This window comes from Tripterygium wilfordii, chromosome 17 (genome assembly GCF_013401445.1).
Source record: "Tripterygium wilfordii isolate XIE 37 chromosome 17, ASM1340144v1, whole genome shotgun sequence".
Classification (NCBI taxonomy): Eukaryota; Viridiplantae; Streptophyta; class Magnoliopsida; order Celastrales; family Celastraceae; genus Tripterygium; species Tripterygium wilfordii.
The window spans coordinates 10,017,246-10,033,411 of record NC_052248.1 but is presented as its reverse complement, the minus strand read 5'-3'; the positions used below and the strand labels follow the sequence as shown (position 1 = coordinate 10,033,411).

The following is a 16,166-nucleotide window of genomic DNA, read 5'->3' as shown; positions in this document are numbered from 1 at the left end:
CATTTTCATAAGTTTCTATTGCTAACCTATTGTTGTTATTGGGTATTGACTCATTTATAGATTTTTTTGATCAAAGAAGAGAATATATTCTCATAGAACACTGCATCTCGTGATTCAATGACGGTATTTATACCAATTGAATCATTTGGTTCTATTACAAGAAACCTATATGCTTTACTATGCAGAGCATACCCAAGAAATATACATTCTATTCCTTTGGTACCCAACTTCTTCCTTTTTGGATCAGGTAACCTCACAATTGCTCTACAACCCCAAGTTCTTAAATAACTTAGGTTTGGTTTCTTATTTTTCTATAATTCATATGGAGTGATATCTTTCTTCTTTAATGGTACTCTATTTAATATATGACAGGCCGTGAGTAATACCTCACCCCAATAACCATTACTTAAACCAGAGTAACATAACATAGCATTAATCATTTCATTGAAAGTCCTATTTTTCCTTTCCATTACTCCGTTTTGTTGTGATGTGTAAGGTGCAGTGAATTCATGTATAATACCAACAGTATCTATGGCGAGATCATTGCAACAATTGACACAAGACTTTGTCAAGTTGGACCGCTTTGATGGAGGAAATTTTAAAAGATGGCAAAAGAATATGCACTTTCTTCTCACCACTTTGAAAGTTGCTCACGTTTTGAAGACATTACGTCCTACTGAGCAAGAAGATGAGACCGTTGAACAAGCACGTGAGAGGGCCAAATGGGATAATGATGATTACATGTGTAAAGGACATATCCTCAATGGCTTGGCAGACTCTCTATTCGATGTCTACTAGAACAAGGAAACTGCAAAAGAAATATGGGAGACTTTAGAAGCAAAATATTTGACTGAGGATACGACAAGCAAAAAGTTTCTAATAAGTCAATTTATGCATTTTAATATGGTAGACAACAAGCCTGTCATTGATCAATTGCATGAAATTCGACATGTTATTGACCAACTAAAACAAAAGAACATTCATATGGATGAATCTTTTGTGGTGCCTGCCATAATAGACAAATTGCCTGCTTCTTGGAAAGACTTTAAGAAAAGTCTTAAACATAAGAAGGAAGACCTTTCTCTTGAAGAATTAGGTCAACATCTTCGTTTGGAGGAAGAGGCAAGAAAATTTGAAAGCAAGAAAAATTTGAGCACTAAGCTTTCAAATGTCCACATAGTGGATGATGGCAAGCAATCCCAACCCAATAGGAAGCGCAAACAGAGGCCGGAGAAGGATTCCAAGAAAATGAAGAAGGGTATATGCTGGAAATGTGGCAAGCCCGGACACTTAAAAAATTAGTGTCGCTCCAAGAAAAAGAAAAAAAAAGAGGCAAAGGAATCCAATTTCATGGCGGTAATCTCCGAGGCTAATACCCTTGAAGATGTTTGTGAATGGTGGATTGACTCAGGAGCAACAAGACATGTGTGCAACAATAGAAACTCGTTCACCACATATAAACCAGTGGAAGAAGGAACTATTCTATACATGGGAAACTCCTCATCCGCAAATGTCAAAGGCATTGGAAAAGTGGATTTGAATTTCACTTTTGGCAAGACTGTTACGTTGAATGATGTGTACTATGTTCCTGAGATTAGAAAGAATCTTGTATCTGGAGGCTTGCTTAATAAGCATGGCTTCAAGTTAGTTTTTGAGTCGGACAAATTTGTCCTTACAAAGGGTGGTACTTTTGTTGGGAAGGGTTATTACTGTAATGGCATGTTCAAAATGAATATTAATAATAAAGCTAATATTTATGCTTATATTGTTGACTCTCTATCCTTATGACATGCTCGTTTAGGACATGTGAATACTAGGAAAATGAATGATATGGTTAAATTATCACTAATTCCTAAGTATGAAATTGACTTAGTTGATAAATGTCGAACTTGTATGCAAACTAAGATATCTAGAACTCCTTTCCCTAAAGTTGAAAGAACAACATCTCTACTTGAATTAATTCATAGTTATGTATGTGACATGCATAGCAATCCTACTAGAGGTGGAAAGAAATATTTTGTTACTTTCATTGATGACTACTCAAAATTTTGTTATGTTTATCTTATGCATTCCAAAGATGAAGTCTTAGACAAGTTTGAATTATATAAGACTGAAGTAGAAAATTAATGCAATGCTAAGATAAAAAGGTTAAGGTCAGATAGGGGAGGTGAATATCAATTTTCTGATAAGATTTTTGGAAAAATATGGTAGCATTGGTGGTGATTGCAATAAAACTTGTACAAAAATGGTGCTTCAAGGCGCGTAGTCGCTTTCCTTAAGACAGTATTTGCCCCCACCAAATGGTTGCACTAGGTTACAGCAAATCCCCCTCCAGGATACAATGAAACTTGGTCTATGGACCACCTTCTTTTTAGTGCAATGGCCGTAGAAGGTCAGAGTACTTTGAGAATAATCAAGAGAAAGAAAGATACTTGTCTTTCTATTTCTGCAGCAATAGAAAACTTTTATGAAGAGAGAATGGGAGAAAGTTGATTGAAAAATTTGATTATCAAATGGTTGAAGAATAACTCTATTTATAGAGTTTGTGGTGACTCTTCACATAGGACATGCCTTTATAATGAATGATCATGTCCTTACAATTCATGTCCTTACAATGAATGATCATGTCTTTACAATGGTGACTCTTCTTTTAAGACACCATAAAAGGACATATCTTTACAATATGAAGAGTTGCCTCCAAACCAATTAAAACATGTTTTTTAACATGAAAGTGTATGTTAAAAAGTCGCGTCTTTTCAAAACAAAAATCAAAATAATTTTGAAAAATCTCTAACATAAAAAACATAATACCACTTTCATATCATGTAACATCATGAAAATATAATGTAATAATGACATTTTGAGTGTACTTCATCTGAATCAGTGGTACTGTCCTTGTTAAAACTCAGAAACCAACTATACCAAATCTTCAGAACGTAAAACGTCGAACACAGATTTACATATAGAGAAACGTGAAACTATACATAAAGAAACTGAAGAAAGTAGATCTAAACCATATTTATTTACCTAAAATATTGACTAAAACTCTGCATTACTATACATCCAGTTGGAATAGCCACAAACATAGTTGCTTGGAGCTTCAACAATGGGTGCTTCTAGCTGAAGGGTAACGAAGAAAGTAGATCTAAAGTGGTTGGGGTTTGCAAATGGGAGAGACTACCAATGAGAGAGAAAGTTGTTAGGGTTTGGACAAAAGAGAAACATCACTATCTGTGTAATGATGAAAGTGGCACACAACACTATGAAAGTCTCCACAACATATACCTATGTGGCTTTAATGAAATTTTTTAATTCAATTATATATACATGTGACACTTTATGTACACTTATGTATAATATGTGTATGGATGTTTAGCATTTTCGCAAACATGAAGACCTGCAATGTCGACCATGCCTCCGATCTAGACTCACGCTATTGTAGAAAAAGAGACAGGGAGGGAAGAGGTGAGTGAAAGTAAAGTTTTTTTAAAATTTTTTTTAATGACATGTCATTTTTATTAGTACTTTTAAAAAAAAAACTTAAGGTGGAATTGCCATATAAGTACATCCAATTTTGCAATGGTTGACCATATGTCAAATCAGCATTGACCTTGTCCGAACTGTAGCAAATCTGACCGAGTACCCAAAAAGTCTCATTTTACAAAAATGGGAGATGACTTTGTAACAAAAAAATTTTGGATGCTAAAAGTGAACGATCACAATCTTTCAGTGATGAAAAGTATAATTAACCCTTGATATTATCAAAATTTACATATTTTTGTACCCCAATTCCACTTGATTTTAGTCTCCTATTACCACAATAGTGATGGATATTACAAAAGTTCTTTTGGTTTTTGATTTTCAGGTTTATTTATGGATTTTACGTGCTGCATTTGTCACACCACTCACATGCAGTAAAGATGTTAATCAGAATATATTGCTGCTGAATGTTAAGTTTGTCATGTTGGGCTGGAATTACACTCTTTGGTGCCTAGGAAATGCTCATATTTCTAAAAGAAACATAAAGTTTCAAGTCTTTTTGAACAAGTCTGAAAGAGTCTCAACCTTTGTTTCATCCACATTGTCTGAATATCCTTCACTGCTGTTGCTGAATGGCTGCGATGCATCGTAAACTTCCATTCGAAAAGAGTATCCAGCTGAGGGTGGGATGGGATTCCCAACGAAGGACTCTGCCTGTTCGGTATGTCCAATGGTCACCTCATTTAGTGATCCCAACGACGAGCAATGGGATATTGTGCCGGATGCAACTGTGATCTCATCTCTCTCATCTATTGTTGCTGTATCAAGCGAGCATACTGACCTTGCTGTGGAGTCACGTTTAGACTTGTCCTTCACTCTCTTGCACCAGCTATGCAGTGACTCCCTAACACTCTCCGCGACCAACGCTTTCTTACACCGAGATCCCATCTGAAGTAAACAAGTTTGTAGGATAGTCAGACTACGTTAGGAAATTTACATCCTTCATTCTGTAATGTATATAGAAACAACATATAGACCAAATGCGGCGAGGGTATATATATATATATACATTATTCAGAATCAAGACACCAATGTGGTTCCTATGCTGCTGTAACAATTACATACATTGCAGATAACTTTTTCCAACGTTACTAGTGCAGATGCTGAAGAAACAGATCAAGAGTAGTGTTTCAAATCTTTGCACCACTTTATTTTGATTGTCCAAAAGGCCTCATGTCCATGAGTAGGCTCTCAAGTTGGTAGAAATGGTCGTTGCGAGGAAGAAGAAAATAATCTTTTTGACTTCCATTCCTTGGCATCTTTTGACAAAGGATAACATTGCTAAAAATAGGGAAATAGACCTTAATATCTTAAGATCGAACTTAAATGGTTAATATATTCAAGATCATTATGTATTTAGTAGCCTGATTGACCTAAAGCTTCATTGACTAGGACGGAATGCAAAAGGAGAACTAGGTCTAAAAATGGATTCCAAGGGAAGAACCCTCTTTTTTTCTCTTTCTATTTTCAGCTGGGAAAGTGATACAAAACCTTACACAAATGGAACTGTGAACTTTCTTTGATGAAAATCTAATAGTGATAACTGATAACTGATATCCATTCACCAAAAGTACTGAGAACGGAATGTGTGCTTCGACTAAAAGAACTGTGAAGCCAAAAGTAGCTGGGATAGGTTATGCTGAATCCGAATTAATTCTCTATGATTGCCAATGATAAGAGCAAAAGAATTGTTCCAGAGATGGATTTGCTTAGGAAGAAGATGCATGTTTCTGTAAATCTATGGATCATCAAACACGTTGCATGGTTTCCACATTGACATCACTGGTACTTACAGAAATAAATTTCTATTAGCAAAAGTGTAGACAAACCTGTGTGACAATTACATTCAGTGGTACTGTGCTATAACTACACCAGAATTGAACTAGAACCCTGCATTTACCACACAAGAAAAAATGAAGAGTAAATAAAAGGATGGTAGCATTCAAAAATTCATAGCTATTTATAAAATAAAAGACATTTCATCAAACAAAAAACTCCCCGTTTATCTTTTATTTTTTTTCTTTTCTCTTGGTTCGACGCCTCCATATTACTATGATTGGCAGACTGACAGACTGTAGTAAAATATCAATTGAATTCTCACGACTATAAGGCTATTAACATGCAGTGAAAATTGGTTTGTGCCACACCGGGGAATCATTGGTCAAGTCAAGAATAATAGCACATGATAGCCATTTTTGTTTCCTCAGATGAAAAACCATTTTTAGAGTAGTGAGACACCAACATCGCACCTACCATTTACATCTTAAGATTAATAAACCTAAACTACTACAAATTTGAAATTAGCAGTTTCAAGAACAATCCCCGAGTTACTCGAACTCTTGGAGGCACTTTTGTTTCTTTTCAATGATTACTCCAAGAGATTGCTAAAGGCAATGTTGCAGTAAATGGTTCTTGGCTTTCAAGAAAAGTAGAAAGACTGCATGTCAAGCTTCAGTGGAGTCAATTTTCACCGACGAAATGCCCATAAACTTTAGGGACACTAATCAAATAATGCAATTTATTTAAGAGGTTAACTAATCAAATTATGCGATAGTGTCTGATACAGTTAGTAGAAAATAAGCCTCAAAGTAATGATGCCCTCTAAAGCAAAGGTTTAACAAAGCACAACTAATGGTATTAGCAAGCTAGGCAACATTATTTTTGAATTGGGTGGTGCACAAGGGGGTTCAATAGTCTACAAGGCAAGCTTTTGGTAATAAATATTAAAATTTTAAACGAGAAATTATAGTTAGAGTTAAAAAAATGAAGGATGAATGAAAATTTTGAGTAGAACAACATAGCAGTAAAAACTAAAAAAGTCTTATGCAACATAAATAAGCTGAATGAATAATAAATCAAATTCCAAACTACATAGATGATAATTGCAGTTTCATATGTAGATATTATATTTTGCAGTTGATTGGTTTTCATGCAGTTACAATATAATCACACCATAAGATTTGAATAAAAAAGCAGATTGTAAAGAATTATTATTATTATGTGCTAGCAGCTTTTGAAGCATGACCAAAAAGCTACTGAATTGAATATTTAAGAAGGAAATATACCCAGAAGCCAACCGAATGATAATCATGTAATGGTTTTTCATGAAGCACGATCTCTCTTTAAGTCCCCACTGAAATTCAAAAGAAATCATAAATTCATGAACTGTGTCTGGAATGATCAAAAGACGTATGGAAACGAAGTATGTGCAAACAAATTAAATTTGAGTACAGAATACTGATCAGGTAATCCTAGAATCATGTATCACTGTTGCTATTTACAAGAAAAAATTAGATGTAACGGTTCTTCAAGGATGAAACTATACAAAAATATCGAAAACCTTTGGCATTAAGGGAACAACACCCCAGAAGAAACAACATTTAATATGACCTAAGAATCCAAATGATCAGATATACAATATTTATCTATATTTCATTCATTCAATACACTTCAACAATAAGGGAATACTGATTAGTAGTGCACAATTGGTAGGAAATATAGGATTTTTTTTTTTTTTGTAAAGGAAATACAGAACCTTACTACAATGCTTTCCAGCTAAATCAAGTTGACGTTGACAGTTACAAATCAATTCAAAGGTCCGGTGAGCTTGATCATATATTTTCTGGATAACACCTTGACCTATTACTAGTTCTGGAAGTATTATATTTCACCGTTATTAGGATGGAAGTTCTAGCCATACGAAGCTCTTACATCTACAAAAAAAGGTTCCATAAATATCTGTTTTCCACATCTTTTGCCAAAACCTTTGCAAAGAGAGAGAAATTCGGAGATTCTTAAACAAAACAGATCTACTCACCTAGTTGGTATTTACTAACAACATAGACATACAGATCTATATGGATCTGTTAACGTATGTCTGAGCTTTATTTTAGCATTAGTGTGCAGAGGATTAAGTTAAATGAAATGAATTCAGTTTTTTTTTTTCAGATGAATTCAAGGGAAATAATCACACATGCTTGCCATATGTCGGTGAGGGAATATGGTTGCTGTTTGTCAATGTGTCACAGTGATATGCTTTCAATCATGAATATCACAACCATGAAATATCAGGTTATGCAGTGGAAAATGATGCTTCTTACATCACATTTAACAAAGTACATATCTCTATTAAGATAAAGCCAAGTAAACACAATGTTGTGCCAGATAATTTCAATTTCTGCATCATTTCTCCTGATAAAAAAAAAAAAAATTGTATTGTCTCCTCAAAACAAGAAAAAGAGAAAATTCGAAGGTTTTCCAAATTGTTGTGTGAGATAAAATTATGGCATGTCATGGGTGACATTTAGGCTTAAACAAATAATGCTGTTTAGATAATGTATATATTCATGAAAACTATAAAAAGGTCAAGCACATCAAACAATCAGAGAAGAGGTGAGAGACGGGACAATCTTACCAAGGACCAAATATATGTTGCTATCTCAAAGGCATTCTGCAGAAACAAGAAAGACAAAAAATCCATAGTCATAAATGAAGATATTTTTCTAGTCCTACGTTCAACACCTAAACTCATAGCGTTACCTGAAAAATGATAAATTGTATCAACCGTAACAATATCTCTGGTTTTCTAAACCAGAATAGATCATCACGTGGCTTTACTTGAGTAATGGATGGACCTGCTTGTTCCACAATTTCGAGAGCTAATGAGGAAACAATGTGCTGAAGCTTTGTGCCAACTATCATGACAATCTGTGACATTGAAAAAATGTATGAAAACATATTTAGAAACTGTTTCTCATCCATATGCAAAGTTGAGTATGCTTACAATGGCAGGGATGAAAGAAAGCCAAAAGTAAATATTCAAGCCTGCAAAAATAGGACAACTGAATCATTCCATGAATTAGTATTTGAAATAAAGTAGAAAACTATCTGTATTTGCTTATTGACCAACCAACAAGTTACCATGAATGTTTATGAAGATGCACAATATTGCATAAACCCAAAGCGGCCAACTGCAAAATTGAGACGAAAAAAAGAAATTTAGTTTCTGTTCATCTTACTTCTTACCAGAAGGTGAATGTCTATGTAGAACATCTAACGCCTAAAAAGGAAAATTGTTTTTTGCTCAAAATTTCACATTTAAGTTTTGCATACTAATGGTCAATGCAAAAGACATAACCCAAAACAGAAGTTACATATAGAATATAATGGAATTCAGACCATACCTGATCCCCAGAATGCCATGAAATTCATCTTCCATACTTCTGACCATATAACTATGGAAATTATAGGAAAGTGGCAGGTTGTGCTTCTGAAAAGTCGTAAGCAGGGCAATATGGAACATATTTTAGCACACGAATATAATTCAAAACTAGTCCACCAAGAAAACCTATGACAAATCAATGACGAAGATGAAACATCTCATAGCCTATATGACAAAGAATGCTAAAAACAATGATACATAGTAAGATGAATAACTGGAAATAATGAGGAGTGTCAAGTGTGTATAAGCCAAATCCAACTTTTTCCATATTAAAGATTACCTGCATCTGTCATATGTTAAATATCACCCTTTACTACTATGCATAACAATAGGTCATCCTCCTGTGTACCCCCAATTTAACATATGATAAGAACCCATTGAGTCCTATGAAAAATTATTGGACCTAAAATCACTTAACTAGGAGAGCCGATCACGTAATCCAGCAAGAAGCTGACCTCTCTCAGCTTTGCTTTAAATCTTAAATTTATACCTACTGGGAATAACATGTTCCCTTTCCTCAGCCTCATAATATATCTTTCAAGCTCATCATAATTCATAGAAGCTCCTTATTTTCCTACAAAAATAACATATTATCATACAAGAGTCTGCATGAGTTTGGGAGTAAGGCATTGGTAATGGCAACAAGAATGACCATCCATCAGAATATGTACCAAAATTAAGGTGCAAATTAGATAGATTTCACAGAAAACCTCTCTCTCTCTCCCTCCCTCCCTCCCTCCCTTCAAACTTTGTTTTCTTTGTCACTGGCAGTGGCATGTGCATTTGTCACCTTAATATGTCATGTGCATTCCACCCAAGAAAGAAGACGAACAAAAAAAGAAGATATTGGCATGTTTATCACTCTTTAATCATGATTTGGCAGAAATTTGAAAAAATACTTGTGATTATTATTTTGGAACTCCACAAATTGTCAAAATCTATAGATCACACTGTTGGAATACGAATTAAAATGATTAAAGTCAACCTCTCCCAACAGATTAACCTAGAAATGGATATTTAACCCTGGCTATACAGATAACAATTTTCTCAGTCTATACTAACTCAAGTATTAATTAATCAAACAATATTTTACTTTTTGTAGATATAACTGTTCCTTATCCAACATTTAAAAAATCATCATGAAGAAATTATTTAGCATAAGCCATAGATAAAAAGTATACAGAAGGAAACAACATGGGTACAAATAAGACTATATCTAAATAGATACCCACAGTGATGAAACCCAAACGCAGCGCCAAGTAATCTGATTTCTTTATTGAGCTCTTAAATTGTCGAAAAAAACAGAGCTGCATCATTACAACAAAATGTACACACTTACAAGAGAGGAAAGGCAATGAAAGAAATAAGCAAATTAAAAAAAAAAAAAAAGAAGAAGAAAAATACGCAAATGACGAATCAAGAATGTCAGAAATGAGTTAGATTCACCATGCTTTCAAAGGCATTACTGCTTTCCAAATGCATTAAATGTGGTCAACTTGACATGGGCTCATCAATCTGTACAATATTTCAATTCTTTAAGGAGGTAAAGACATTTGTGCTGTTGATTGCCCCAGTCCCATGGTTCTACCCTTTTCTATTGGAGAAGGGTACCAAGGGGGTGCCTCCTGATAAGAACTCCCTCCCAAACTATATATTGATATTGATGATTTCAAGATAATCCCAATACAGCTCCTTAAACAGATCAAGCAAACAGGAAAGAAAATGAAAGGAAACCTAGCAATTCGAGGAGCTAGTGACCTCCAACAAAATACGTCTCAAGATCTGACCAAACCCCAGACCCAAAACAGAACCAAATAGCAAACAGGGAAAAACAAAAGAACCAAACAGAGGAAAACAAGTGTCCTCTCACTCTTGCGCCACGTGTCCACTTTGTTGTTTATTCTTTCTTCTCTTGTATTGTATTACCCTGGGCCTATCACCTCCCAAGTACATCAGGATGAAATAAGATTAACCTCTTCTAGGAAGTTACAAATACTATAATTACAATCAGCAGAAAACCAAAAATTTTAGAGTATGGAACCATATATCTATCGTTTCCTTATAGAAAATTCACCTGTCAAAACCCAGCATGTAGCAAGAGAAATGAGATTTACAGCCGATCTTTTCATTAATGGTTCTTATGCTTTCTCAATGAGAAACAGCACCCACTAGAAAAGCAATTAATTCAATTTCAAAGTCAACATTTTCATCAAGATAAAAAAGGAAAAAAAAAAAAAAAAAAGGACAGTACCAATCCTTTTGTCTTAGATTTCTAGATGAGTTGTCAATAAACTATGGAGCTTGATTAATCCTGTGAAATTTTTTATTAAGCCCTATGAGATTGTTGGACTATAATGTTTAAATAAAATCTTGGGGGACAGCCAGTACATGTGATCTTTAGAACAACGGTAGAAGTTATCTACAATCACTGCATAAGGTAGATCATATTACTCCGTGTGATTGTCCTCTTCATACCCTATAAGTTTTGTGTATTGTACATCAAGAGTAGATCTCATCATTATCGAAACACTAAACAACATTTTCGCATGCATATACAAATGATCTTGAACAGGAAGAAGCAAATCAACAGATTCGAAACTGATACTTAATAAGTATAAATCCAAGAGCTTAAATTGCAAGGAAAATCACCATCCAAATAAGAACCCGATTCCTGCTCCATGGATGTGACGTGTGATGCAAGACAAAGGAGGATTGATGCTTCATGACCTTGTTTTTCTTTGCTACAGAGAGGCATCAATGTCAGAGAATATACTGTGTTGAAAAATTGGAGAAAAGCTTGTGTTGGTGTCTAAAACAATTAAAGAATGCAAATAATTAATGGAAACTCGAGTCCATAAGAAATTAGAAGCTCTAAGTAAAGTTGGAAAGAGGACAAAGAAGCACAAGTTGGAAATAAGGAACCAGGAAACAAAAGGCTTCTCTTTGCTGGTAAAGGCAGCAGCTACCTTGGAAGGTCACATTAATATCTGAGAATTTTCTTGGAGTTCATGGCACGCAATGTTCAGCCTTCACTGGCAGCTTATGTAGCATAATCTAAAGCAGATGAAAGAAATTTTAAGACCATACATCATCTTCTCAGTATCTTGTCTCCGCATTCTGGAAGTTGCAGCAATATTAAGTAGTTTCCAGGGGCCACATCAATTAAATAAGTGGGGGTTTGGTCCTCAAGTAAAATTAAAATTCTTTGAACTCATCGTCTCCCCATTTACAAGATGTCTAACTTTCTTTATAAATTTGATGGATAAAAATTGAAAGTACGTTTATGTTAGATTTAGAATATTGTTTTAAATAATTATTTATTTTTTCATAGTTTGCTTATTCTCAAGCTTAGCTTGAATCGTTCATGGATCTGAAACCTAGTTCTTCTGCCTGTCATCAAGACATTTGTAATTTAGTCATATCCCATTGCAGTTATTTGGAGGTCATCATTTTTTACATCTCAACAATAGATCGTTCAATGTCATGCCCGGTCATGATAGTTCTAAGTAGCCTAAAAACTAATTTCCTTTTGTTCATGACTAAATAGATCAAGGAAAAATATGCAACAATACAAAATAGTTGAACATGTTAAATACAACAAAAAAATTGAGACAACCAGTCTTTTTGGGTAATCTTTTTTGTTTGTACCTTGCAAAATTGCATCAGCCACTATTATTTGATTTTCCCACTTCTTCCAACTGTAGATCTACAAAGACATGCAATGAAAAGGAAATAACGCTCTACGCTAGTTTAAGAGGCTTAAAGTAACAATCATACAATTTTATGTACATGTTCCTTAATGGGTAATAAACTGTAAAGACCAAGCAGAATTCCTAAATATGACTATCCATTTCAGGACAGATGAAGCTAATATTATACATGTGGATTTGCAATACTATAAAATGAGCACTAAATAGACTAATTTGATCAGTTTCATGAACCCCAATGGTTGGAATTACTTCCATCATGTCTTTCGTCAGTTCATACTACCGTTTCTATTGTTATGTTTTATTGAAGACTGACTATAAATAGAAGAGAAACTGTGACTGAATTAACAAGATAACTTCATGCTTGTATAATTATTCGCTAGATTAGATTAATTTCAAATTCTAAAGTAAACAAAACTTGTAGGAGAAATTCAGCATATGGTCTGTTTTCTTGACATGTCCACTCACTCACTACAAAAGTTAGAACCACAGTGTGCCCGCAATGAGAAGCTCCACTTATAAATTTAGGCAGTGGATCAAAGTTATAGGGATTTTACCTTGCTCATAGCAAGACCGACAGCCAAACAACTGTACAGAACATGAGTGATACCAAGAACAAACAAAAATCGGTGAAGCTGCTCAAGACCCTCCAGGGAAACAAATGGTTCACGACCCTGCATCCAACCATCATCTGTCACACAGCTGATTCCCCCACCAAATTACTTACCTAATATCAAGACAATAAGAGAATGAATTTACCTCACCACATTGATGAGCTCCTCGAGGGTACAATCCTTTTGGAGGAATATCAGACTCATTTAGAGGAGAGGACAATCTTTTGAACAATATAGCTTTTGTAACCCCATAATCATTCTCAGAACATATATAGAATCTGCTGCTAAAAAGAGATGAATCTACACAGATCTCTGATATCCACCGTGCCCATTGTGCCAACAACAGTGATATAAGCCCAAGCAACATAAGCTCTATCAATAAATAAAAAAAAGGAGTAAGAATAAAAATTAAACCCAAATCCCATTCCCATATCAGCAATCCATTGGTATATCAGTATGTCTCATTGACACCCACGTCAAGAAACTCAAATGAAGCCCCAATTCCCCAATACCATATCAATACTCCACAACAGATGAAATAATAAACAGACAAAAAACCATGAAGTCATAACCCAAGGTCGAATGACAAACTTCAAAATCTCTCGGTACTGAATAGAAAAGAGAGTAAAATAGAAAAATAAAGTCAATAGAAAGTTAACTAATGAGAAAGTTCATAAAAGAACAAAGATGTGAAACCCACACAATAACTCTCTCAACTATTAATTAACAGATACTAGAGTTTTGCTAGATAAACGACCTAACTGACCTTCCTTAATCTTCTCCAGTGAAGCAAACAGAGCTTTCCTCCTTGTCTTCTTCAACCACTACACCCAGAAAATGTTAAAAGTCATATATTCTGCTCAAAGTAAGCCAACATTTGTCTTTTCCCAGTTACTAACTTTTTCCTGAAAGAGGAAATGAGTATTCAAATGCAATGCCCTACATGTTTTTGGATTGTAAGGAAACAACAAATTATCTAAAGTAATGTAGACATTTCGCATCCAAATCAACCCAAATCTGTAGTATTGCTTCATTGACAAGCCCTTTTGAAGCTCATATGTGATATGTACCAACTTATAATGCTTTATGGGGCCTATAGGAGAAGAGTTTTTAGGCAAAAGCAATTTCTTTTAGTTTTTCCCACAATATCTCAGCAAATCAAAAGGAGCATTTCCATATAACTGCTGTCTTCAAGAACTCCCAGAACTCTACTAAACTAAAGCCAAATAGACTAGTGACCAAACAAACAAATGAACAAAAAAAGTCAAAAGAGTTCCTCAACACCACTTTACAAACATCAATGCTAAAGATTCAGCCAGCTTCAATAGCAAGCATAAGCCCAAAACAAATAACATTAAACTTCCTGCATTTTCTCATGAACCAAGCAAAACATTGTTCTCATAGCAGGTTTCTCTTACCCTTCCAAACCTGTAAATGGAACGTTGCACCAAAAGACACACAAAGACCAAGACTGTAATCACTGAGGCAACCGAGTAAGTAGGAGTCTCCGCCAGAGACCTCCCTTGCCTTATCAACTCCTCCCCCATTTGTCTCTTCAATTACAACGAAGCAGCATGAACTCACTCAGTCACTCTCACAATAAAACAAAGAAATTTGAGAAGACCCAGATGAGCAGGGTCCACGAAATGGGGAGAAAGTGGTATTCCATTGTTGAAAATGCGAGGTAACGCTGTAATTAAAGAAGATTTAGATTTTTTTTCCTTTTTTTATAACGTGATTAGGTGTATTAGATTATAGTTTATTGATTGTTTCTTGGCCTATATTGGGGATCGAGTGGACAAAACCCACTTTCGGTTGCATTGAAATTGCTGTAACATCTCTCTCTCTCGCTTGTGTTCTTCACCAAATGCGGCCTACCCACATGGAGTGCTCTCTCTGGGATTAAAGAAATTATATTTGAAGATCCAACGGTTCTTTTCCTGTCTTTGTACATGTGGGTTATTATCTTATGAGTAGCTGAAAATTTGACTTGAATTTAGAGAATTTGATAACAGCGTATGTAGTAGTTCGCATGTTATATGTTTGAACAAGAGATGAATCGCTTTTGGCGCTTTAGGATAGAAGTCATGGATTGTAAAGAGTATGTACGAGATCAATCGTTTTTGGTAGGGGTGTAAACGAGTCAAGCTTTTAACGAACTGTTCGGGCTCGAGCTCGATTAGGCTCGGCTCGAATTCGTTTAAGTTCGAGCTCGAGCCGAGCTCGAACAAAGGTAAAGGCTTGTTTAATATTCGAGCTCGAACTCGAGTTTTCAAGTGTTCGGCGCAAAAGCTCTGTAATAATTAATTAAAAATTTTAAAATATATATATACATTAAATATCAATTAATTATATATATTCTTGTTCGAGCTCGGGAGTACGTTCAAATTTTTAAGCTAAACGAGAGCTCGAACACAGTTTTGAGCTCGTCTCGAGCTCGAGCTCAAGCTTGTACCAATACATGTCAAGCCTGAGCATGCTGATGTTCGGCTCGGCTCGGCTCGGCTCCTTTACACCTCTAGTTTTTGGCGCTTTAGGATAGAAGTGATGGATGTAATGAGTCTGTATGTTTGACTGTGTCAAGATTTGTTGTCAGACCAAGGAATTGTGTGCCAATTGGAATTAATTCCAGATGAACTATGTGCAATTTGAGAATACAAAACTATTGGTTTGGGGGTGTCTTCCTAAAAAATACTTAAAATTTTATAAGCGTCATGCGAGAAAAGTAGAAGATAAAAGACAAATACCGGAATTAAAGTTTTTCTATTGAATTGATGAAAATAGTACATCATTGAAATGTGTTGAAGTTTTCATTGAGAATAATTAAAACAATATAATAGCTGCGAAGGCTACAACCATGGAGACTTGAATAAAAATAAATTGGGCTAAAAGGGATTTATCATAGTCATGTTAAGAAAGTAATGAAGTTTGTAGACGCGGAGTCTCCGTTTGATGCGGGGTATCTTCTAATTATGCTTATGTTTCTTCTCATAGAGCTCTTGATACGTGATGGTGGTTGACTTTTATTGTCTTCTAGGCATGATCTTCACATGACATGAAGTCGTAGATCATGGGGAAGTGCTT

General features: G+C 35.0%; 1 protein-coding gene across 1 annotated transcript; it reads right to left on the bottom strand.

Annotated features, from left to right (window-relative positions):
• Positions 1 to 3,910: 3,910 nt before the first annotated feature.
• On the bottom strand, positions 3,911 to 14,773 carry LOC119982024 (MLO-like protein 4). The gene is made up of 15 exons (XM_038825179.1): positions 14,501 to 14,773; positions 13,849 to 13,906; positions 13,228 to 13,454; positions 13,026 to 13,142; positions 12,410 to 12,467; positions 11,411 to 11,502; positions 9,994 to 10,068; positions 8,724 to 8,809; positions 8,461 to 8,510; positions 8,324 to 8,364; positions 8,080 to 8,247; positions 7,955 to 7,990; positions 6,606 to 6,673; positions 5,370 to 5,430; positions 3,911 to 4,428 (listed from the first exon to the last, which is right to left on the bottom strand). The coding sequence occupies exons 1-15, from the start codon at positions 14,627 to 14,629 to the stop codon at positions 4,030 to 4,032; spliced, it is 1,665 nt and encodes a 554-aa protein (XP_038681107.1). The 5' UTR covers positions 14,630 to 14,773; the 3' UTR covers positions 3,911 to 4,029.
• Positions 14,774 to 16,166: the final 1,393 nt, after the last annotated feature.

Coding starts and splice junctions, on each gene's coding strand:
- LOC119982024 (XM_038825179.1), bottom strand. CDS start 14,629: ATGGGGGAGGAGTTGATAAGGCAAGGGAGGTCTCTGGCGGAGACTCCT. Junction 8,365..8,460: donor CATCTTCATAAACATTCATG/GTAACTTGTTGG, acceptor CTATTTTTGCAG/GCTTGAATATTTACTTTTGG. Junction 5,431..6,605: donor ATCATTCGGTTGGCTTCTGG/GTATATTTCCTT, acceptor TGGTAAATGCAG/GGTTCTAGTTCAATTCTGGT.